The 24,198-nt window shown below is 62.6% G+C and overlaps 1 protein-coding gene across 3 annotated transcripts in view; it reads left to right on the top strand.

The window, feature by feature from the left end:
- EHMT1 (euchromatic histone lysine methyltransferase 1) overlaps window positions 1-22,120 on the top strand; it is a 110,948-nt gene extending 88,828 nt beyond the window's left edge. For 2 of the 3 annotated variants that reach the window (XR_001918898.1, XR_001918897.1), the window contains exons 17-27: window positions 5,760-5,861; window positions 7,030-7,134; window positions 11,387-11,541; window positions 12,192-12,359; window positions 12,452-12,596; window positions 12,881-12,958; window positions 13,576-13,691; window positions 14,830-14,917; window positions 15,617-15,695; window positions 20,739-20,914; window positions 20,993-22,120. Coding sequence is in view for 1 of the 3 variants with exons in the window: in XM_018056201.1 (XP_017911690.1) it covers window positions 5,760-5,861; window positions 7,030-7,134; window positions 11,387-11,541; window positions 12,192-12,359; window positions 12,452-12,596; window positions 12,881-12,958; window positions 13,576-13,691; window positions 13,821-13,825; window positions 14,836-14,917; window positions 15,617-15,695; window positions 20,739-20,914; window positions 20,993-21,158 (1,377 nt within the window). In the remaining 2 variants the exon portion in view is untranslated. Of the gene's footprint in view, window positions 1-5,759; window positions 5,862-7,029; window positions 7,135-11,386; window positions 11,542-12,191; window positions 12,360-12,451; window positions 12,597-12,880; window positions 12,959-13,575; window positions 13,692-13,820; window positions 13,826-14,829; window positions 14,918-15,616; window positions 15,696-20,738; window positions 20,915-20,992 lie in introns of all 3 variants that reach the window. The other variant, XM_018056201.1, reaches the window with a different exon arrangement.

Raw genomic sequence — 24,198 nt, 5'->3', positions numbered from 1 at the left:
CGGTGCAGAGACCGTGGAAACCAGTCTGGTGGTTCCTCAGGAAAGTCACAGGTTTGGTTTCAACTGTATGATCCGGTGATTCCAGTCCAGGGTGTGTCTTCAAGGAGACAGGGAGCGAGGACACAGACAGGTGTGTGCACACCTGCTTCTCCGCGGTGTTCACGGTTTCCAAAAGGTGGGTGCAGCCCAGAGTCCAGCGACGTGTGGCAGATAAGCCGGGGATGTGACCTGTCCCTGAGGCAGAGCGTTGCTCAGTCTTCAGAAGGGAAGGGGAGTCCCACACAGGCTGCAGCACGGGTGCGCCTGAGAACGCGACACCGAGAAGGAGCTGATGCAGAAGGATGGGCGTCGCACAACCCCGCTTCCGTGAGGAAGCTGACCAGGCAGATGTGGAGATGAGGCACCCGGGCTGAGGGCAGGGACAGGCTGAGTGGTGCTGCCCGAGCTCCTGCCTGGGCTGCTGCGAGGTCCTGAGAACAGAGTGGTGGTGGTTGTGTGGCTCGTAGAGCAATTAGCGAGGCCATGGAGTGGCTGAAATGGTTAGACCGGCACGTTTTAGGTCAGATAGACACACACACAGTAGCGATGAAAGTGTTGAATCTTAGGGCTTTTCACATTAATATACATTCTTCCACTGAAAGTGTCACCCTGCAGTTCATACTCATCTATCAACTCCTTTTCCATCAAATTCTATTTTTCTGTGTCATTAAACGTTATTCTATAACATTATTCCAAGGGGCTGTGTTACATTTCATGATATAGTTTGTATCAATTTTGCCAGATTCACTAGTGGAGTATGTGAATGATCAAGTTTTATTATACACAGTGCTTCAACAGGAATTTCACAGCTAGGTCTTTTCACATGTTTGTTTTAAGACAGATTTTTCTGGACAAGGATTTTGGGGATCAAGATACATAATGATTTTTTAAGGCTTTTGGTCCCTCTTTCTTAAATGCATCTGGAAGTTTGTGAGACCTCATTTCCCTGCACTCTTACCAACACCAACCATTACAGTTAAAAAAATACTCACGATTCAACTGCAAAAATGGGTTTTTTTACCATTTTAATTTGCTTCTGTCAAAGTAAACAGTTTTTTGTATATAGTTGTTTACATATGCAGAGTGCACCATGTGAAATGCTGAGCTGGAGGAATCACAAGCTGGAATCAAGATTACTGGAAAAATGTCAGTAACTTGAGAGATGCAGATGATACCATGGTAAGGGCTGAAAGTGAAGAGGAACTAAAGAGCCTTTTGATGGAGGTGAAGGAGGAGAGTGGACGCTGTGGCTGAAACCCAACACTGAGAAAACTAAGACCATGGCGTCTGGTCGTATCACTTCATGGCAAGCAGAAGGGGGAACAGTGGGGGCCGTGGCAGGCCTTATCTTCCTGGACTCCGAAATCACGGAGGATGGTTGCAGTCATGAGACTGAACGACACTTGGGCCTTGGAAGGAACGCTGTGGCAGACCTGGGGAACATGTTGAGAAGCAGAGACAGCCCTTTGCCAACGAAAGTCTGACCAGTCAGAGTTAGGGTTTTTCCAGTGGTCATGTACGGATGTGAGAGTTGGACCATAAAGAAGGCTGAGTGCTGAAGAATTCAAACTGTGGTGGTGGAGAAGACTCTTGGGAGTCCTTGGACAGCAAGGAGATCACACCAGTCCATCCTAAAGGAAATCAACTCTGAATATTCATTGGAAGGACTGATGTTGAAGCTGAAGCCCCAATACTTTGGCCACTTGATGTGAAGAGCTGACTTGTTGGAAAAGACCCTGATGCTAGAAAAGATTGAGGGCAAGGGGAGAAGGGGACGACAGAGGACGAGATGGTTGGGTGGCATCACTGAAGCGATGGAGATGAATTTGAGCAAGCTCCGGGAGATAGTGGAGGACGGGGAGGCCTGGCGTGCTGTGGTTTGTGGGGCCACCGAGTCGGAGACGACCCCACAGCTGAATAGCAGCAGCACGGCTGCGTGGGTCGTGGGTGTGGTTTCAAGGCAGCATCTGGTCCTGTGCTTTGGTGGGTTGAGGTCTGGCGCCCTGTAGCTGCTCTGTGAACACCTGCAGGTGAGTGTTAGTCCCCATCAGGGCGGGCACGTGAGTTCTGCCTTGTGCTTGGCCGGGGGGCAATTTCCTGGCCTCGCCACCGGAGCCAGTGCCCAAGCAAAGCACTGCTGCAGAGGCAGGTCAGAGTTGAGGGCTTCGTAGGAGTGGCTGTACCCGCAGAGCGAGTGGTTGGCGCAGGTCTGGAGTGGGCAGTTCACCAGTGAGCCCTGCTGGACTCTGGGTGCCATGGAAAGAAGGGCCCTTGGTCCCAAGACCAGTCACAGAAGACACTCTGTCTGAGAAACAGCCTGAGCCGCCGGTGTGGTTAGAGTCCCAGAGAGGACGGAGACCCACTGGAAGAAAAGGAAAAGTGGTCATAAATTTTCCAAATTTGATGAAAAATAACCTCCAGGTTCAAGAATCTCACCAAACCCCAAGCTGGACAAAAGCACAGGCTGCTGCGCCAAAACCCATCGTGTTAAACTGCAGAAAGCCTAAATGCGGCCCGAGAAGAGCAGCCTACCACAGCGCGCGCAAGCGAGCCCTGCATGTGCTTGCCAGCTTCCCGTCTGGAGCCACAGGGGCCCGGAGACTGTGGAGTGATGTCCTGTCGTGCTGAAAGGGGAAAAAACTCCAAAAACATGTCCGCCCAGAATGCTGCAGCCAATAAAAGTGTCCTTCAGAAGCAGTTGTGAAATAAAACATTTCCAGGTGTACAAAAACTGACAGAACTTAATAGCAGATTTATAGTAAAGCCAGGAGGAAATCTCATCCTTGGAATAATGAAAATGCCAGAAATGGTGAATCAGAAAATTTGTTAAACGGTGAAGGCTGTTTAAAGGAAGAAGAATATTGCGAGATGGAGTTTACACAGATGGGCACGTCGACACGACAGCGGGAGCTGGGGGCAGTGGAGGGGCGTGAGCATGGCCCTCGGGGTTAGTCCTGGGAGGGCTCAGCGCTGCTCTGAGCCGTGGACAGTCGGAAGCCGTGACCCTGCAGAGTACTGGGGAGTAACTTAAGAGAGGCGTAGCTTTAAGGAAGAAATTTTTAAAGGCAGCAGAGTAAAGTGGAGTCTTGGAAAGTGCTTTTGTGACTGGAAAGCAGGAAAGAGAGTGAAACCAGGTGGGACCCCAGCAAGACGGTTGTCTGACCCTGACCGCGTCAGAGTGCCGTTCAGCATCGGAGTGTGAAGCCCTGCAGCCCGAGGAGACGCTGAGCCGGTGAACGGACGAGAGCCAGCCCCGCTTCCACAGAGAGCACACGGTGCCACACACGCAGAGCACACGTGAACACAGCACACGCAGAGCACACGGGAACACAGCACACGCAGAGCACACGGGAACACGCAGAGCACACGGGAACACGCAGCGCACACGTGAACACACGCAGAGCACGCCAGAGCACACGGGAACACAGCACACGTGAACACAGCACACGCAGAGCACACGGGAACACGCAGAGCACACGGGAACACGCAGCGCACACGGGAACACACGCAGAGCACGCCAGAGAGCACACGGGAACAGCGCACACATGAACACAGCACACGCAGAGCACACGGGAACACACATGGAGCACACCAGAGAGCACACGGGAACACAGCACACAGAACACACGGGAACACACGCAGAGCACACGGGAACACGCAGAGCACACGGGAACACGCAGCGCACACGTGAACACACGCAGAGCACGCCAGAGCACACGGGAACACAGCACATGTGAACACAGCACACGCAGCGCACACGTGAACACACGCAGAGCACGCCAGAGAGCACACAGGAACACAGCACATGTGAACACAGCACACGTGAACACACGCAGAGCACACGTGAACACACGCAGAGCACACGTGAACACACGCAGAGCACGCCAGAGAGCACACGGGAACACAGCACACGCAGAGCACACGGGAACACGCAGCGCACACGTGAACACACGCAGAGCACGCCAGAGCACACGGGAACACAGCACATGTGAACACACCACACGCAGAGCACACGTGAACACACGCAGAGCACGCCAGAGCACACGGAAACAGCACACGTGAACACAGCACACGCAGAGCACACGGGAACACGCAGAGCACACGGGAACACGCAGAGCACACCAGAGAGCACACGGGAACACAGCACACGCAGAGCACACGGGAACACGCACATGTGAATACAGCACACGCAGAGCACACCAGAGAGCACACGGGAACACGCACATGTGAATACAGCACACGCAGAGCACACCAGAGAGCACACGGGAACACAGCACACGCAGAGCACACGGGAACACGCACATGTGAACACAGCACACGCAGAGCACGCCAGAGAGCACACGGGAACACACACATGTGAACAGCACACGCAGAGCACGCCGGAGAGCACACAGTAATACAGTCCATGAACACGTGGCAGGCACACCCTGACAGCACAGTGACCATGTAGGCCACACACTAACACGGAGCGCGCGCACTGACACGGAGAGCACACGTGAACACATGGAGAGCACACTGACACACGGAAGGCACACGGGAACAGAGCACACGTGAACACACTGAGAGCACATGCTAACGCGGGGATAGAGCATGCTAACGGCATGCTAACGCAGAGGACGCGCCCACACGCACCAGGCGGGAGCGAGCAGGGTGAGGGCACGTCAGGCGTGTGGTGAGCAGGAGTCGGGCGCAGCAGGCGAGGGCGCAGAGCACTCAGAGGCCAAGAGGGAAGGTTACCTTTGCTTCCAGCATCGGGTACGGTTTCTTCAGCAGGACACAAAAAAATACAAAAGAGACGGACGCTGCAGAGAGCGATAAAGTGCAGGATTTCCAGGCCTTCCCTGGGGCGCGGTGGCTGCGATTCGGGCTTCCAGTGCAGGGGCGCAGGCCCAGCCCCTGGTCAGGCGGCTGAGATCCCACCTCCCTCAGAATCAAGAGGCGATAGCGCAGAGGTACTGTCGCAGTGAATTCAGTAACTTTCAGAAACGGTCTGTAGCGGAGAGAGAGAAAGGTTTTTCCTCATTCCAGTTGAACAGAAGATGCACGGAGATGGGAGGGGCCGCACAGCGTGGAGGGCCTCCTGCAGGGGGAGGGCGGCCAGGCAGCCCCCCACGCCCAGCCGTGGCGTCCTGTGGCGCCCACAGCTGAGCCCCCGGGGAGGAGCGCACGCCACTGCTGCGGGGCGGGGGTCTCCGGGTCAGGGTCACAGGGCTCCCAGGAAGCACGCTGCAGCACTTTGTGCGCCTTGCACGACAGGAAGGCCTAGCAGCCCGGTCCTCCCTGACCAGCGACACGGCTGGGCTGCCCCAGTCCGTGAGTGAGCGAGCAGGTGTGCCCGGCGGAGCCCTCAGCGTGTGGGACTGAGTGTGGATGGCAGAAAGGTGTCTGTCTACACGTTACAGCTTAGCATGCGAAGTCATTTCTGGACACGCACGTGTAGTGGAAGCCTCGGGTGGCTCCCACCTGCGAGTGTAGGTCAGGCCGGCGCTCCCCCTGGTCTGGCCTCACCTCGGGGGGTGGGCTGGGGTGGGGGGTGGGCGGTGGCTCTGGTGCTGGGTGTTCCGTGGCTGAGGTAGATTTAGGTTCTTGGGAGGTGGAGACAAAGGCCAGCCAGCAGCCGCGCCGGCTGACGTGCTCTGGGCTCGGTCGCTGTGGGGCATCAGGCGGGGGGAGCTCAGCGCCCTGGGGCTCCTGGGACCTCAACGGCTCTCGTGTTACAGGACGCAGAGGGCTCGACCTGTTTGCACCTGGCTGCCAAGAAAGGCCACTACGATGTGGTTCAGTACCTGCTCTCAAACGGACAGATGGACGTCAACTGTCAGGTACGCGCCCTGTCCGCTTGCGATGCCACCTCATGGGCCTGGCCCCAGGACCCGAGACGAGTCCTCGCCGTGGTCCCGGCCCTGCCTGTCCTTCGGGGCCACCTCTGCAGGGCCTGGAGACCTGGCCTCTTCTCCCCAGCCCTGTCCACCTCCTGGCCTGCTCGCTGGCTCGCTGGCCGCCTAGAGGCCCGTCTCCAGGCACTGCCGCTCGAGCAGGGTCCCAGCTTCCATGGGCCGAGCTGCCCTGTGGCTCCTCGCCTCCCCTCCCAGTGCTGGCTGTTGTTGGACGCTCTGTCTCTTCCCGTGTGTCTGCGTCTGCCTGTCTGTCCAGCTGTTGTCAGGACCCTGGGGTGTCCTGCAGTGCCCAGCACAGAGCAGGTCCCGTGTACATCTCCTGACCTGTGGGGGCTGGGGGAGAAGGTGAGGGTGCAAGGAAGGGCCCTCTCAACTCTCAGGGACCTGCTCCCGCCCCGGGACCCTGCACGTGGGCGTGGCTCCCCGCAGTGAGGTTTGTGACCCTGTGGGCCCCCTTCCCCGGGCTCAGGTCCATCTCTCACCCGGGCAGGCTGGGCTGTGCTGCCGTGCCGCACCCCCAGTGCCGCAGCAGGCCTGTGGGCGCTGTCTCACTTCAGTCGTGGAGGCCAAGTGCGTCCACGGGAAGACGCGGTGGCTGGAGCAGGCAGCAAGTGGTACTGGCAGGGACTGAACCTCTGGCCGCCCGGGGAGGAGTTGGCCACGTGGTTCTTGTTGGCTCAGAGCGGCTCCTGGTTTAAATGAACCCCCAGGACCACTGAATGGGGTGGGGGCAGGGTAGAGGAGCAGCTGGCTGGGCAGGACCGTGGCCTCGCCGGTGGGCGGGGTCAGCTGGCTGGGCCTCTGCCCCCTGCCTTTCTCACGGCCTCCCAGTCTGATCTGGTGTCTGCAGTTCTTGCCTCATGCGTGGTCTTTCCTGGGGCCACCGGGTGGGCAGGTGTGTGGCCTGCCTGCGCTCACCAGGGTCCCCGGGCAGTGCTGTGAACCTCGGTTTCCTTTAGCAGGACGGGGCCTCGGGTCGGGGCCCCCACTCCTGCCCCCTCCCTGGGGCCACTTCTCAGGTCCTGAGTGATGGCCCTGTGTTTCCTCACACACCCAGGGGCTGTGATAGGTTTTTCTCCTTCTTTGAAACTAGGATGACGGTGGCTGGACGCCCATGATCTGGGCCACTGAGTACAAGCACGTGGACCTCGTGAAGCTGCTGCTCTCCAAGGGGTCTGACATCAACATCCGGGACAACGTGAGTCGCCCTGGAGGAGGGTGGGTGCAGGGTGGCTGCAGGCGCTTTGGTCGTGGAGGCCACGCCCTAGCGCCTGCCCGTCCAGTCGCCAGCGTGCATGGACCTAGCGTGGCCTCCTGTGTCAGCCCGGAGTTGGGTGTGACCTGAGTGGCACAGGCCCTGAGACTCGCCCTGGGTGGAGCCATGTTTCCAGAGGTGTAGAGAAACTGACTCTGTGTCTGTGGTGGGGACGGCGGGCTGAGGCACGCCACCCCTGGGCCGAGGTGCTGAGGTGCCAGGCGTTCTGGAAGCAGCCTTGGGCTGTGTGTTGCTGGGGCTGTGTGCTTGCGAGCAGCACCGGGCACTTCTGATGAAGTTGAAGGGGGTTCTCATCTCGGGAAGGCTTCTGGGGTCCCAGGAGCAGTGGGTGGTGGGGCTGGCGGAGCTGGGGGGCTGTGCTGCCTCCCAGGCGAGGGTCAGGCTGCCCGGGACCTGGACGGGCTGTGCTTGTGGAGCTGTGTCCACCTCTGCAGAGCCACCAGAGCTGTGAGTAGGAAGCTGGCCACAAGCTCACGGCGTTGACGATAGAGTAACGCAAGAAAGCACACCCACCCCTCTGCTCGGAGCCCCGAGTGGGCCATGAGAAGGCAGGATGGGAGCGGTGGCTGCTTTGCAGGAAGACCCCCCCCCCGCCCGGGCCTGGGAACAGTGACCCCCCCCCCAAGGGCGCTGCCGGCTGGGGACGTCTGCCAGCTCCACAGGGCTGGGCCCCAGGGCCCGAGATGCGCCTTTAACTGGAGATACCCAACACGCCTTACGCGGACAGAGCCAGTGCTTCTTAACCAGACATACCAGCTACCTGAGAACCAGCCGTCTTGAACAGACACATCTAGTCTTTCTTAACCAGACATAACCAGCTACCTGAGAACCAGCCGTCTTGAACAGACACATCTAGTCCTGCCTAACCAGACATAACCAGCTACCTGAGAACCAGCCGTCTAGAACAGACATGACTAGTCCTGCCTAACCAGACATGACCAGCCCCCACGCAGACACAGCCAGGCTGCTGCCTTCTGCCGCCGGGCGGGCCTCTTAGCCTCGCCCCTTGCAGTGCCGCCCGGGTGCCGGCCTGGCTGCCTCTGGCTGCATGGAGCCGCCTGCTCGCCCGTCCTGTGTGGGCCGTGGCCGGGCTCCTGGCGGGGCTGTGGCCTCTCCTGGACGCCGCCAGCCCTGCAGGGGGCGTGTTTCCCGGTGGGCGGGTCTGCCTGCTCCGCGCGCTCCTCACCATGCGGGGTCTTGCTCTTCTTTTCAGGTCTTTTGATCACTCTTTACTGGATTGGTAATCTTACTCTCAGGTTTGGAGAGTTTCTGTGTATTCTAGGTAGAAGTCCTGTACCAGGCAGCATGCTTTGTCACTCTCAGTTCAGTTCATCAGTTATTTTCTCTGTGTGTGTGCTGCTGCTAAGTCGCTTCAGTCGTGTCCGACTCTGTGTGGCCCCATAGACGGCAGCCCACCAGGCTCCCCTGTCCCTGGGATTCTCCAGGCAGGAACATTGGAGTGGGTTGCCATTGCCTTCTCCAGTGCATGAAAGTGAAAAGTGAAAGGGAAGTCGCTCAGTCGTGTCCGACTCTTCGCGACCCCATGGACTGCAGCCCACCAGGTCCCTCCGTCCATGGGATTCTCCAGGCAAGTGTCCTGGAGTGGGGTGCCATTTCCTTCTCCAGGGGAGCTTCCCTTGCCAGGGATGGAACCTGCGTTGGCGGGTGGGTTCTTCGTCACGTGTGAGATCCCTGCCCCACCCGGCCACTCCGCGTCTCCGGTTGTGTCCGGAGGGTTCGGTGTTGCCGCTCGGGCACAGTAGGGGGTGGGGTTGGGCTCGGGCTCGCTCTCCTTGGTGTGTGGGCCTCTCCTCCTCCATGGGCTCTGCCTGGTGGCCATGCTGGGCCCTCCGGGCCGGGGCCCTGTCCGTGCGCTGGGCCGCGCCCTCCTGACGAATGCCGCTTCAGGGCCTGTGAGGAGAACCTCCCAGTGGCCGCTTCCGTTTCTCCCTCCCCAGCTTCGTGCTGGTCCTCTCGTGTATTTTACTAAATAAACAGCAGAATATGGTGCTGTTTGTTTAAGCAGCAGTGGCCTCTGGCAAAGGCTGTGACGATGAGCCTGGTGTCCGGCTCCCGAGTCCCCTCTCCCTCAGGCCCGTGTGTCCACTGCCATTTCCTTCTGTGTGTCTGAGGTCCGTCAGCATCTCCCGCTGTGCTTGGGGGCTGGTGGTGGTCTCAGCTCCCTGCTGCCTGCAGAGTCCTTTCCTCACTTTTGAAGGGTGTTCTGGGTGAAGAGTTGTGGATGGCGGTTGGTCTCAGCGCCTCCCTGAGTCCTGGCTCCGCCTGCCTCCAGTGGGGAGGCCTTGCTGGCGGCAGTTCCTGGCTTCTCCGTGTGTCACGCGCCTCTGTACGCTCGGGTTTTCAGGGTTGTCTCTGTTACTGGGGTTTGGTGGTTTTACTTCAAGGTGCCTGGTGGTGTGTGCGTGGAGGTGTGCCTTCAGGGTTCATGGCGCCCCCGGGCCCGTTGCAGGGGGCGTTACCCACCCGGAAGCTTCCGGCTCACTTCTTCCAGAGCTGCCTCTGCCCCACCCCGCTTGGGGGGGCTCTGGTTCCCTGTGTTCGAGAATCTGTTCCGCCGCTCACCGAAGCCCTCCTCGTTGGCTGAGGTGGTTTTTCACTCTGGACGTCGCTTCTCTGGTTGTGGGCTCTGTGTCCGCGCTCGCAGGCCTCTCCTCCACGGCGTCTGCTCCGTGTCCGCGCTCGCGGGCCTCTCTCTCCCCTCACCCCCGCGGCCACCTTAGCCTGGGGCCGCCTGATCTGGAGCTGAGACGGCCACCTCGCTGCCCGCTCTGGGTGCAGCCCTTCCCTGCCTGATGTCCAGCTCCTGAAAACTGTTCCTGCCTGTGTTTCCACCGAGGTGTGGGTTGGGGTAAACCCGTTGTGGCCCCTCTTGCCCCTCCTTCACTGGACACCCGCCAGATGTGTGGGCCTGTTGTGAGGTAGTGGGGCTCAGGTACCTCCCCCGAGGGGACAGGCTCAGTTCTGACGCAGGAGTGGGAATAGGCCCCTGGGGGGCTCTGATTCACTGAGGAGCCCATAGTGTGCGCAGGGGCTTCTGAGAGCGAAGCCGGGAGAGGAACCGGGACTGACAGCTGCTCGGCCCTTCGCTTTCTTTGTGGACTCAGCAAGACGGGCAGGTCCGGGCCCCTCAGCTTCTGCTCCACTGCCGTCTTCCTTGAGGCGGCCGAGCTGGAGGCCTGGGACGTCCGAGGTGTGGGGATGGGGCGCTTGGTGGAGCAGGGCCCGGCCTCCGGGACATACTGCGCCCTCTGCCTACACAGCAGAGAGTGGCCAGAAACGGCCGCTGGAGCATCGCTGGGCGTGTCTGCAAGGGAGGCAGGGTCGGGGCGGGGCCGGGGGACTGGGGGCGGGGGGCTGGGGTGGAGCTGGGGGCTGGGGCGGGGCCAGGGCCGGGGCAGAGCGGGGGGCGGGGCCGGGGGCTGGGGCTGGGGCGGGGCCGGGGCGGGGGGCGGGGGCTGGGGCGGAGCTGGGGGCTGGGGCGGGGCAAGGGCGGGGGCAGAGCGGGGGGCGGGGCCGGGGCCGGGGCCGGGGGCCGGGCCGGGGGGCGGGGCCGGGCCGGGGGGCGGGGCCGGGGGCCGCGGCCGCTCTGGGCGGGCTCTCTGTGCACGGGGCCTGCGAGCGGGAGGTTGGATCCTCTGAGGTTCTCGTTTAGACGTTGTCTTGACTTTTAGGTTTGCTTCCCATTGTTACCTGGTGGTGTTTTTTATTTTCCTTTTCATATTTGTGTTTTTTTTTAAATTGTAGTCTTCTAACAGACAACGTGGTAGGTTCTATCGCGTGAATAGTCTACGTGTGACAATTCGTGTATTTCACATACGGCACAGGCACTTCCAAATTCTCCCTTGCGTCATTTAAAGTTTTTAGTTTTTTGTGAAATAAAGTTTTAATTAATCAGATTTGTCTTTTTCAAATCTTACACAAGCAGCACTCTATCCTGCAGTCGTAACTGTTTCAAAAGGAATCTAATTTTAAAAAGCAGGTAAATTGGCCCTAATGGTGTGTCCTGTTCGCCCAATTCAGGAGGATGTTTTCTGTCTTTAACCTACTCTGCACTATAATGACGTACATTTTAATAAAAAACGAGCCGGAGCGGCAGGAAGCCTCTGTTGCTGGCCTGAGGGCCCTGGGGCTCACCCCCGTGTCCCCCGCCCAGGAGGAGAACATCTGCCTGCACTGGGCGGCTTTCTCGGGCTGTGTGGACATCGCCGAGATCCTGCTGGCCGCCAGGTGCGACCTTCACGCGGTGAACATCCATGGGGACTCGCCCCTGCACATCGCGGCCCGGGAGGACCGCTACGCCTGTGTCGTGTGAGTGGCTCTGGGGCACTGGGGACTTGCTGCAGTGGACGGGCCTCTCCCGTCAGGCCTGCGGTCAGTGTAGCTCGGGAGGATTGCGGTGAAAATCTGCTGTCCTGGTGGCTCCCTGCTCGGGCCCACAGGAGCAGCACCCTCGTGAGGGCAGATGGGCCACTGGGAGCCCCACTTGCCAGAGCCTTTGTTCCGCTCCAGGCGGAAGCTCAGTGCCGTGCGGCCCCGTCCTTCCCGCACGGGGGCCTGGGACGAGGGGTGCCCCTGCCGCAGAGCCTGAGCCCTCTCGGATGCGGTGCCTGGGGGATGCGGTGCCTGGGGGCGCCGAGCTCTGGCGCCCTGTTGGCCCCTCCCTGAGTCAGGCCACGGCATCGCCTGCCACGTGCTGACTGAGCTTGTGGCCAAGAGGCGTAGCTGTCCTTTCATCCCGAGGGCCCTTTAACGGAAGAGCTGAGCAAAGTTGAATGCGTCCCTAGTTACCGTGGGGACGCGGCTGCGTCTGCGTGGTGGCTGGAGGCGTCGGTCTGCGGGCTGTGCCGTCTCAGACTGGACGGCGGGTCGTGTTTTCACGGGTGGGCGCGCTGCGTGCGTCTCGTCCTTGAGTCTTGGACGGAAGGGCTGAGTGTCCTGCGCACTTGCTCTCTGTGCAGCCTCTTCCTGTCCCGGGACTCGGACGTCACCCTGAAGAACAAGGAGGGGGAGACGCCCCTGCAGTGCGCCAGCCTCAACTCCCAGGTGTGGAGCGCCCTGCAGGTGAGCCAGGCACTGCGGGATGCGGCCCCCGACAGGCCTACCCCGGTGGAGAAGACAGTGAGCAGGTGAGCGAGGAGCGGCTGGGACCGCCCTCCCGGGAGGCGCAGGTGCGGGAGGGAGCCGGGCTTGCCCGGAGCTGACGTGCCCCCTGTGGCAGGGACATCGCTCGGGGCTATGAGCGGATCCCCATCCCCTGTGTCAACGGCGTGGACGGCGAGCCGTGCCCCAGCAACTACAAGTACGTGTCTCAGAACTGCGTGACGTCCCCCATGAACATCGACAGGAACATCACACACCTGCAGGTCGGCCGGGGCCCCGGCCCGGGCGGTGGCTGGGCGGCGGGAGGGGTCGCTGGTGGCAGGAGGCCGTGGCTCTGCTGGCTCGGCTCTGGCCACTCCCCCCAGCGTCTGTCCTGCTTCTCCGAGCTCCTGGGGTCGCGTGCCCAGGCCCCCGGCCCTCCCCCTCTCCTGCAGGCCCCATGCGGGGGCCCTGGTGTCCTCTCCTCCTCCTTCCCCGGGGGAGGCTGCGGAGGGTCCGCGGGGCGGGGCTGCGGGGCGGGTCGCCGTCTGACTCGCCCTCCCCACAGTACTGCGTGTGCGTCGACGACTGCTCGTCCAGCAACTGCATGTGCGGCCAGCTCAGCATGCGCTGCTGGTACGGCAAGGTGAGCCCGTGGGCTGGGGGCTGGGGGCTGGGGGCTGGGGGCCAGGGTGGGGGCGGGGCAGGGCCCGTGTCCTGGTAGGGTGGGGCTGGGGCCAGGGCGGCGTCCCCAGCCTGACTAGAGGCAGCTGCGCGGCTAGGAGGGCGCTGCTGAGGCAGGAACCCCCCCAACTGTGGTTTATTGGGGGCAGGAGTGGGGTGTCCTGGGCGGGGGAGAGCACATAGGCCCCACGTGGAGGCTGCTGGCACAGGGTTGTCATTAGGGAAGACCAGTCAGAACGGTCTCTGAAGTTGCCAGGGCCCCAGACTCTGCCTGGTGTAGCCCGGCGGCTTGTGGCGTGCTGACTCCCTCCAGAATGGGGGTTTGCAGAGGGGCAGGAGGTATGGGCAGGCGATCCAGGCAGGAGGCCACAGGGCAGGCTGCGGGGGCCCCGGGAGACTGAGAGGGTGCCGGGAAGGTGGGCGGGGGGCCAGGCAGGGACCAGGAACCAGCCACATGGACTCCTGGCCAGAGGCTTCCCCTGGCCTTTCCTGTCCTCCCGGGCGGAAGCCAGCGTTCCGGGGGCGTGTTCGTGCGCGGAGGCCTTGCTGTGGGTGGCGAGTGCTTCTGTGTCTGCCCAGGATGGCCGGCTGCTGCCCGAGTTCAACATGGCAGAGCCGCCGCTGCTGTTCGAGTGCAACCACGCCTGCTCCTGCTGGAGGACGTGCCGCAACCGCGTGGTGCAGAACGGCCTCAGGTGAGCCCCCCGGCCAAGGGCGCAGGGCTGGGCCTGCAGGCAGCTCAGGGGTGTCCCGTGTGTCCACAGACGGGAGAACGTGTGTTCCTTGGAGCCTCGGCCTGTGTTACACGTTGATGTAAAGGGCAGAAGCCGTGTGTGTGTGTGTGTGTGTGTCTGTCTGTGTGTGTGTGTTCCTTGGAGCCTCAGCCTGTGTTTTGGGTTGATGTAAAGGGCAGAAGCTGTGTGTGTGTGTGCCTGTGTTACAGGTTGATGTAAAGGGCAGAAGCTGTGTTGCTCACCTGCTCAGATGTGGGTTCCGGTCGCACGGCCGGAAGGCGAGAGCCAGGCCTGCTGTGAGCCGCCTGGTCCAGGCTCACGAGTTGGAGCCTGTGTGCACGCTTGGGTTCCCTTGCACTGCACCCTGGGTGTCGTGGAGGTGGTGTGCGGTGTAACACCTGTTGTCACTTAGACGTGTGTGTGTGTGTCTGCTGACCACCCAGAGCCAGACCTTGGGGCTGTGGTCATGGAGGTTTTTCTGTGACGTGCTAGAGAGTTGAACAGTCTAAGGTCATGGGGCAGATTTGCGCTCCGTGTGAGTTGAGCTGAGCGTGCGCGGCCTCAGTGTTTTGGGGCCTGTCGACAGTAGGTGGCCTGCCGCACCGTGTGAGCAGCCCACGCCCCTGTGTCCTTGTGTGTGGCTGGAGGTGCTTGGGGAGAGGACGGACTTGCCCGTCTCCCTCGAGGGCCCTGGAACAGAGATGGCGGGTGGATGCCCGGACTCTAGGGGCCGGGAGGGGCCCCCGCCCCCAGAGGCCAGCTCAGCCTCGCCGTTGGCACGCCACCCACGCCCAGCTGCGTTCCAGTTGGGGCCAGCAGGCTACTCACCCGCCTGGTCCTTGTCACAGCTGAGGCTCGGCCAGCCTGGTCCCGTGCTGGGCGCTGGGGTCACAGGGCGGGCGGGCGGGGCCGAGGTCCCCTGCGTCCTGAGGGCGTGAAGGGCATGGCAGCGGGGCCTGGGGTCACTCAGAGCCTGTGTTGCTCCCTCAACCGGCGCTGACGCGTCTCCAGACACGAAGGCGGTGTTCTCTGTCCTTTGCTCCCGAGCCGCGCGTGTCGCTCGTAGTGGAGTGAGCTGGGAGGTGCCCGTGTTTTCCAGGGCGAGGCTGGCAGCTCTATCGGACACAGAACATGGGCTGGGGCGTCCGGTCCCTGCAGGACATCCCGCTGGGCACCTTTGTTTGCGAGTAAGTGAGTGCCGCTCTCCCGGGCCTGCCCCTGCGGTCACGGGGTGGGTGGGGGGCATCTCCCGGGCCTGCCCCTGCGGTCACGGGGTGGGTGGGGGGCATCTCCCGGGCCTGCCCCTGCGGTCACGGGGTGGGTGGGGAGGGTATCTCCCGGGCCTGCCCCTGTGGTCACTGGGTGGGTGAGGGGGCATCTCCCTGCCCTGCCCCTGCGGTCACGGGGTGGGTGGGGGGCATCTCCCGGGCCTGCCCCTGCGGTCACGGGGTGGGTGGGGGGGCATCTCCCGGGCCTGCCCCTGTGGTCACTGGGTGGGTGGGGGGCATCTCTCGGGCCTGCCCCTGTGGTCACGGGGTGGGTGGGGGGCATCTCCCGGCCCTGCCCCTGCAGTCTCGGGGGGTGGGGCAGCATTGAGGGGGGGCGCCGGGAGAGCCCAGGCTGGCTGTGTGGCACGTGTGTGGGCAGCCCCTGCCCCGGCTGCTCTTACGCCTGCACTTCCTCCCCAGCGTGGGGCTCGTTTCAGAAGGCCTGTCAGGGCCTTGTGACCCCCCGGGATGATCACTTTGGACCCCTGGTCAGAGGCTTTCTGTGTCGTACACTCGGGCCCAGGCTCAGTCCTTGCTGAGCCATGGCAGATCGCCCTTGCGTGGGGCTCCTTCAGGTTCCCGGGTGCCGTGCTCTCACCAGCCCGCCCTGACCCACAGGTACGTTGGGGAGCTTATCTCCGACTCGGAAGCGGACGTGCGGGAAGAAGACTCTTACCTCTTCGACCTTGACAACAAGGTGATGCAGCCCTAGGGGTAGGGCGTGGGACCGCGCTGTGGCGGTGCCCACAGGCAGCTGGGCTGAGGCATGTGCAGTGGGGTCACCGGGCGGGCCCGTGCCTATTCTCCAGCCTCCTGAGCGTGGGGCTGGGATGCAGCTCTGCAGCCCGAGCCCACCTCTCAGCAAGGGTGGAGGCCCTGTGCGCGGGACGAGCCTCCATGTGCACCAAGGGTCACACGCGTGACTGGGGGGGCGGTCCTCTGTGCCCCAGCTCCCTCTCAGGGGCTGGCGGGGTCGCTGGACTCCAGCTTCTTGGCTCTGGGCCCTGGTTTCCAGGGGGTTGTGCTCTGGCGCATCTGCCCTCCGCCTTACCCTGGCTCCTGAGTTGCTCCTGGGTTTGTCAGGGCTGACCTGGGAACTTGCTGGAGCTCACACGTGCTGCCAGCGGGGGCCCTCGAGCGCTAGGTCCTTCTCGGCAGCCTGAGCCTCCAAGCTCCCCTCTGTGGGTCGGGGTGAAGCCAGGCGCTTGCTCCCATGCCCTCCCGGTGTGGCCGTGTCTTCTGAGCACCCTGCTAAGTGGACACGGTCCCCTTACCAGCAGATGGTCCCCTCCTGGCTGGGCCACTGTTCCCGCCGTGGATGAAGGAAGCTTCCAGCCCAGGCTCCCATGGGCTGTGGGTGCTCAGGGCTCTGGGGCAAGTTCAGCAGGAGTCACGTGATTGGCTAGAGGCTGTATTCCACGCTTTTTTGCATCTGCTGAAATCCTCTGCTCCTGCAGTCTCTCCAGTACTTGCTGGAGTAATACAGAGGGTAATTCCACTCTGTGGGCCACCACACCCGGGTTGTACTCTCACACGCTTATGCGGTGCGTCCTAGCTCCGGTGGTCGCCTGCAGTGGCTCACGCGTGCCCCAGCACGGCTTCCGGGCACCGCCCCCACCTGCCTGAGGTCTGTCTGTGTCTGGGGTCCCTGCGGTCTGTGTCTGGGGTCCCTGCGGTGTGTCTGGCGTCTGCGGTCTGTCTGTGTCTGGGGTCCCTGCGGTGTGTCTGCGTCTGGGGTCCCTGTGGTCTGTGTCTGGGGTCCCTGCGGTCTGTGTCCGGGGTCCTTGCAGTGTGTCTGCGTCTGGGGTCCCTGCGGTGTGTCTGGCGTCTGGGGTCCCTGTGGTCTGTCTGGCATCTGGGGTTCCTGCGGTGTGTCTGGCGTCCGAGGTTCCTGTGATCTGTCTGTGTCCGGGGTCCCTATGGTCTGTCTGGCGTCTGGGGTCCCTGCGGTCTGTGTCTGGGGTCCTTGCAGTGTGTCTGGCGTCTGGGGTCCCTGCAGTGTGTCTGGCGTCTGGGGTTCCTGTCTGTCTGTGTCTGGGGTCCCTGCGGTGTGTCTGCCTCTGGGGTCCCTGTGGTCTGTCTGTGTCTGGGGTCCCTGCGGTCTGTGTCTGGGGTCCTTGCAGTGTGTCTGGCGTCTGGGGTCCCTGCGGTGTGTCTGGCGTCTGGGGTCCCTGTGGTCTGTCTGGCATCTGGGGTCCCTGCGGTGTGTCTGGCGTCCGAGGTTCCTGTGATCTGTCTGTGTCCAGGGTCCCTATGGTCTGTCTGTGTCTGGGGTCCCTGCGGTGTGTCTGCATCTGGGGTCCCTGCGGTGTGTCTGTGTCTGGGGTCCCTGCGGTGTGTCTGGCGTCTGGGGTCCCTGTGGTCTGTCTGGCGTCTGGGGTCCCTGCGGTGTGTCTGGCATCCGAGGTTCCTGTGATCTGTCTGTGTCCGGGGTCCCTGTGGTCTGTCTGCGTCTGGGGTCCCTGTGGTCTGTCTGCGTCTGGGGTCCCTGTCTGTCTGTGTCTGGGGTCCCTGCAGTGTGTCTGCGTCTGGGGTCCGTGTGGTCTATGTCCGGGGTCCCTGCCGTCTGTCTGGCGTCTGGGGCTCCTGCCGTCTGTCTGGCGTCTGGGGCTCCTGCTGGTCTTCATCCTGCTTGCCTGTTGCTGCCTGTTTCCTGATTAGTGTTTGGGTTCCAAACCTGCCTGAAGGGCATCAGGGCGTAGGCTCCCTCCTCTGGGAGCGCGTGGTTGCGTTGCGGGGACCGAGCTGCAGCTGCCCCCTCTGAGTCCGGCTCAGCCGCCCCTGTGGTGAGCCCAGCCCTGCCGCCCGGCCCGGCCCGCAGCACAGCCAGGACCGCCCCGGGCGACCTCGCCTCGAAGCTCGACCCCCTGGGGTTCTCTGTCCGCCTTGCCTCGGTCTCTGCCTCTCCCTCTGCAGGCCAGGCTGCTGATCTGATTCACACAGCACTTGACAGGCGGGTGTGCGGTCACTGTCGGGAGGTGGGAGGAGGGCCATTCTGGGTCCCCAGTGGCCCCTGGCAGAGCGCCCCTCAGAGGGAGCGGCTGCCCTGCAGGCCTCCGTGCTCACGGCCAGGGATCTCTTCTTCGCCCTGCCGAGCCCGCGTGGGCCGGGTGTCTGGTCCCATGACACATTCATTCTGGGCGTGTGACAGGGCGTGGATGCGCCTACAACCCCCGCTGCTCCAGCTCAGGCCTGCGTCCCCGAGCGCTGGCGTTCAGAGTGCCCGCCCCGCTGGGCGCCTGCGTCCCGGAGCGCTGGTGTACAGAATGCCTGCGCCCGCTGGACGCTCATCGCCACCCCACTCCCCCATTGTCCGAAGCGGCAGGGCACTTTCTGGCCTTGCTAACTGGGTGTTTCCTGGGTCACAACACCGGTGTCCTGCTGTGGACCTGCCCGTCTCCTTGCTGTTCTGGAACCTTCCAAGCGCCCACCCACCTGTCCTCTGCCCACATCACCTGGCTCCCTGGGTGCCCACACCCAGCACCTCAGAGCTGTGACGCAGGGGTTTCAAGTGGGCACAGGCTCCCTCCCTACCACGTTTGTGCTGCAGGACCAGGTGTGGGTGGTTTTGATCGGAGACGCTTTGAAAGAGCAATACGTTTATCTGAAAAGCCGTATTTTAAAGACCTGAGCTATGTTTGTTGTGGGAGGACTGCGGTGGTTCTTGTGAAGGGAATTTACAGGACCCAGTGTGCAGTCTGGCCTGCAGGATGGGCGGCCAAGCGCCCAGGACGCACCTTGTGGGAAGCGTGGGGGGTGTCGGGGCTGGAACTGGGGACCAGTGGGCAGAGGAACCCCCGCTCGTCCCCAAGGAGTCCTGCGTCCCTGGGGGCCGCCCAGCCCCTGCAGGCTCAGGTGGGCCTGGCCGCCTTGTGTCCTGGTGTGGTGGCTGCGTCTGCGGAGCCCTCACTGCTTCAGGGCCAGCCCTGCGCCCCTTCCGCCCGCACCTGGGGTGAGGACCCCTTCTGTGGCCCCTGAGCCTCTGCTTAACTCAGGAAGCTCCCTTCCCGCAAGGATTCCCGTCTGTCGCCTCTGTGGGCAAAGCCAGAGGAGAGGGGGCAGAATGGGCCCAGTTGTGGCCCCGCACCCCCCGTGGGAGGTCCGGGCGTGCAGACACAGCGGTGCTCAGGGCCCCCTGCCCCTCCCCAGGGGCTCGGGCCGGGGGCCCTTGCCGTGTGGCCCTTCCCGGTGCAGCGTCGCTCTTGTGTCCTGGGTCTTTCCAGGGGAAACGCGGCTTTCTCAGGGCTCAGTGGTGAGGCCAGACACTTCTCAGGGTCAGGTCAGGCCTGGGTCCTGGGCACTGTCTGTGCCCACGGGGTCACCACCGCCCTGAAGGCTCCTGTTGGCTAAGTCCCCTCTGGAGGGACCCGGCAGCCTCCCGCCCTGTCCCCCCATCCCTCTACCCCCCGTCCCCCCGCCCTCTCCCACTCTGTCCCCCCCGTTTTCTCTCCCTCTGTCACCCCCGTCTCTCCTCCCGTCCCCCCGTCCCCCTTCCTGTCCCCCTCCCCTGTCCCCCCATCTCTCTCCCCCCGTCCCCCTCCCCTCTGTCCTCCCGTCCCCCTCCCCTCTCTCTCCCCGTCCCCCACCCTCTCCCACTCTGTCCCCCCCCCGTTTCTCTCCCTCTATCCCCGTCTCTCCCCCTGTCCCCCGCCCTCTCCCGCTCTGTCCCCCGTTTCTCTCCCTCTGTCCCCCGTCTCTCCTCCCGTCCCCCCTCCCTCTGTCCCCCCGTCTCGCCTCCCGTCCCCCGTCCTCCTCCCGTCCCCCGTCCGCCTTCCCGTCCCCCTCCCCTCTGTCCCCCCATCTCTCCCCCGTCCCCCTCCCCCGTCCCCCTCCCTCTGTCCCCCCCCCCGTCTCTCCTCCCGTCCCCCCGTCCCCCTCCGTCCCCCTCGCCCTCTGTCCCCCATCTCCCCCGTCCCCCTCCCCCCGTCCCCTCCCCTCTGTCCCCCCGTCTCTCCTCCCGTCCCCCCGTCCCCTTCCCGTCCCCCTCCCCTCTGTCCCCCATCTCTCCCCCGTCCCCTCCCCCGTCCCCCTTCCGTCCCCTCCCTCTGTCCCCCCCCGTCCTCCCCCGTCCCTCCCCCTCCCGTCCCCCTCCCCTCTGTCCCCCTCTCTCCTCCCGTCCCCCTCCCCCCGTCCCCTCCCCCTGTCCCCCTCTCCGTCCCCCGTCCCCCCCCCCCCCCTCCCCCCGTCCCCCCCTTTCCCGTCCCCCTCCCCTCTGTCCCCCCCGTCTCTCCCTCCCGTCCCCCCCCGTCCCCTCTTCCCGTCCCCCTCCCCTCTGTCCCCCCATCTCTCCTCCCGTCCCCCTCCCCCCGTCCCCTCTCCCTCTGTCCCCCCATCTCCTCCTCGTCCTCCCCTTCCCCTCCCCCGTCCCATCTCTCCCCCGTCCCCCCATCTCTCCCCCGTCTCCCCCTCCCCCCGTCCCCCTCCCCCCGTCCCCCTCCCCCCCCCGTCCCCCTCCCCTCTGTCCCCGTCCCTCTCCGTCTGTCTCCCTGTCTGTCTGTCCCTCTGCTCGGTGCACCTCGGCCCGCCTCTGGGGTGGTGCTCCTCCCCCTCTGTCACCAGGTCCCTGAGGGGCTGTGCTGCCTCGTGGTCCCCCTGGACCCCGGCCTCTCTCTGGGTGCCTGGGGCGCCGTCCACGTGAATCCTGGGTCTGCGCTCGTTTTCACCGAGTGGGAGCCCCGGGGCTGGGGGGCCGGGGGGCGGTGCCCACGCCTGCCCCATGCTCAGCGCATCTCTCCCCCAGGACGGAGAGCTGTACTGCATCGACGCGCGTTTCTACGGCAACGTCAGCCGCTTCATCAACCACCACTGCGAGCCCAATCTGGTGCCCGTGCGCGTGTTCATGTCCCACCAGGACCTGCGCTTCCCGCGGATCGCCTTCTTCAGCACCCGCCTGATTGAGGCCGGGGAGCAGCTGGGGTAGGTGCCTGGGCGGGGGCGGGCGGGGGCCGGCCCCAGGGGCGCAGGCCCAGACTCCGGCTCTCTCTGTCTCCGCAGCTTCGACTACGGGCAGCGCTTCTGGGACATCAAGGGCAAGCTCTTCAGCTGCCTCTGCGGCTCCCCCAAGTGCCGCCACTCTGGGGCCGCGCTGGCCCAGCGGCAGGCCGGCGCCCAGGAGGACGGGCTGCCCGACACCAGCTCCTCGCCCGCCGACCCGCTATGAGAGCGCCGCCCGGCGCCCGAGTGGACGCCGTTCGCTGTGGTTTGGGGAGGACGCAGAGGCCGGGAGACCGGCTGGCCTGCCCGGGGCCGCGGGGGGCGGGGACGCCTGGGCTCCTCGCCGGCCTCGCCGTGAGTTCCCGACGGAGGTCTTTCTGCTCCACGTTTCTCGTCTCCCCTTGCGCGCCGTCGCTCCCGGCTCACTGCCGGGCTGGGGGCCGTGCCCTGTCCGCCCGGACTCTCCGTGTGGCCCGCCGCGGCCCGCATGGCTGGTGCTGGCTCTGGGCAGCACAGACCCCGTGCCCACCGCCCCTGCGAGGTCAGGGCCGAGCCGCTGCTGACTTTGGAGAAAACGTGGGTTTGCTTTTTAAAGAAATCCTATATCTAGCCCTATACACCAGACCTCTCACGCGTTTCTTTCCGAGGATGCGGCTCGGGGTGCAAGATGGCCGTGGCCCCGGGGCACCGCACCTCCTCTTGATTCTAAGCCACATGCTATGATGATGAGTAAACTGATTTATTTTCTACCATTATTGGACGTTAGGACAAACGAAAAATAAACACAAAAACACAGACCACGGTGCTGATTCTGGTGTGGTTTCTACTCACCATGTGAAAATGAACTATCAACTGTGTAAAGAGAACAAAGTGATTTTAGGGTAAAATGCAGGAAACTTTTTTTAAAATGTTAGTCTTGTAGTGTGAATAAAATTGCCGTCACCTTTTGTGTGATGGCCTGCCAGGTCATACCCTTTTTTTCGGCATATACTTTTTTAAAGACTGTAATTAGTGCAGTAACAGTGGGTTTTTCTGTGCAACTCTTCTAAAACATTCATAATGCAGCCATGTTTATTTTTTCTGTTAAAATGTTTTTGACAGTTCCAAGAGCAGTCTTTTGGCTCAGACCATTTCTTGTTCTGTTTTCAATGAAATCAATAAAAAAAAAAAAAAAAAGAAGTACTTTAAATGAGGCTTTATCATGGTATCATGTTTCAGCTGGTTCCTGCGAGACACCCACGCTTCCTGCGGGCGTCACGCGGTGCTTGTGGTTCCCACGCAGCCCTGGGGACCAGCGGGCAGGCCCAGCCCTGTGCCGCGTCCGAGCAGGTGGGCCTGCAGCCCCCGTCCCTGGAGCAGGATGCGGCCGCCCCTCCCCAGGCAGCCCTCAGCGGGCTGTGTGTATCTGTGCGTGTGCGTGGGGGCGTCTGTGTGTGTCCAGTGCTCCAGAGGCTGGAAGTGGGTCTCCGGACGCGGTGATGCTGGAGTTAGACACGGGGAGGCAGGGGACGGGCGCGGGGAGGCTGGAGACGGCAGAGCTGGGGTTGTCCCCCTCCTACTGGGCAGGCTGGCTTCTACAGAACCTCTGGTCCCAAACCTCGTCTTCAAACTCAGGAGACAGCCTGGATGCTCTGCCTTTTATACACAGGAATCATTCAGATGGACACTTTCAGGTATTTGTCCAGAACTTGCATTTCGCAGACAGTCCAAGCAGGGTGTTTTCCCTGTGGACGGGGACCGAGGCCCTGTGTGTGGAGCCGGGGGGACTGAGCTGAGACTGGTCTGCGTGAGAAGCGCTCTCCTCCCTGGGGACTTGCTGCTTTTCTCTCCTGGGGGCGCCTGGACCCCGGCAGGGCTGTGCTGGCTGGAGGGCCCACCTGCAGCTGGGCCTCAGGCTCAGATTGCAGCCCGCTGTGCCCCTCGGATCAGGCTCCAAGCCCAGGGGCCAGAGTGTCCGCTGGTTCTGTGCCGGGACAGGGGCAGGGCCCAGGCAGCTGTTTGTTGACACGAGACGCAGTCCAGTTGCAAACTTCGGGGTGCAGGGGAGGCCTGTGGGGGGGGGGTCCCCACGGGCCGTTTTGGCAGCGGGTGCCGGGCAGCCGTGTGTGCTCCTTGGTCCTGCGGAGTCTGCACCGCCCCTCGGTGCCCTCACCGCCAGGACGCTCTTGTGAGGGGCTGCCCAGGGCACGGGGGCAGGCCAGAGGCCTCCAGCGGGGTGGGGGGCACATGGGTAGAGTGTGAGGGTTTCACCTGGCCGCTCACTCCTCGGGGCAGACCTGTCCGTCCCCCGCCTGCCTTGGGGGGTACCTGTGCCCGGCCTGCCCAGCCCTGCGGCTGCCCCTGCCCAGGTCTAGACCACGACATCCCCTATGCTTCCCGACAGCTGCTCCCATTTCCACTGACGTAGACGTGCAGAAAGGAGGGTTCCAAGCCTCGTCTTGCTTCCTCAGCCTGTGCGGTTACCCTCCACCCGCACCGCCCTCTGATTGTCGGAAGAAAAGGACCCGAGTGCCGCTGCTGCGGTGCTGATACACCGAGCATCTCGTTAATGACAGGCGGAGCTGATACACCGAGCATCTCGTTAATGACAGGCGGTGCTGATACACCGAGCATCTCGTTAATGACAGGCGGGCCTTCCCTCCTGTGTGAGTTGCCTTGTGAAGTCTGATTGCGTTGTCTGTGTTTCTCTTCCTGATTCGTGTCGTCTCTTTATGTATTGTAAGGCTTCCCTGGTGGCTCGGCTGCTAGAGAATCCGCCTGCAGTGCAGGAATCCCTGGTTCGATTCCCAGGTTGGGAAGATCCCCTGGAGAAGGGAAGGACTGCCCACTCCAGGATTCTGGACTGGAGAATTCCATGGACTGGGTATCCCGTGGGGCCGCAAAGAGTCGGGCACGGCTGAGCGACTTTCGCTTCGCTTCATACATTGTACCCTTCTGCTCATGGTGCACCTGCGTTTTTATATGGTAATATCTCTTGGGATTTCCGATTTTGTACCATATTTAGAAAGACTCTCATCTCCAAATTGCAGAAATAGTCTCACTTCTCTAGCAGGCCAGTGGCTAAGAGCCTGTGTCTCCACTGCAGGGTATAGGTTTGATCACCCGTCGGAAGATCCTTCATGCTTTATGGTGTAGCCAAAAAAAATGATCAGATATTCTCCAGTACATGTTCAGTATTTTAATGCAAGTTTAACTCTTGAATCCAGATGGGATTTATATGGTTATGTGGTGTGAAAGACCTTAGACATGAATATGGAGGAATAATC

This window comes from Capra hircus, chromosome 11, assembly GCF_001704415.2.
Source record: "Capra hircus breed San Clemente chromosome 11, ASM170441v1, whole genome shotgun sequence".
Lineage (NCBI taxonomy): Eukaryota > Metazoa > Chordata > Mammalia > Artiodactyla > Bovidae > Capra > Capra hircus.
This window is presented reverse-complemented; position numbering and strand designations above follow the sequence as displayed.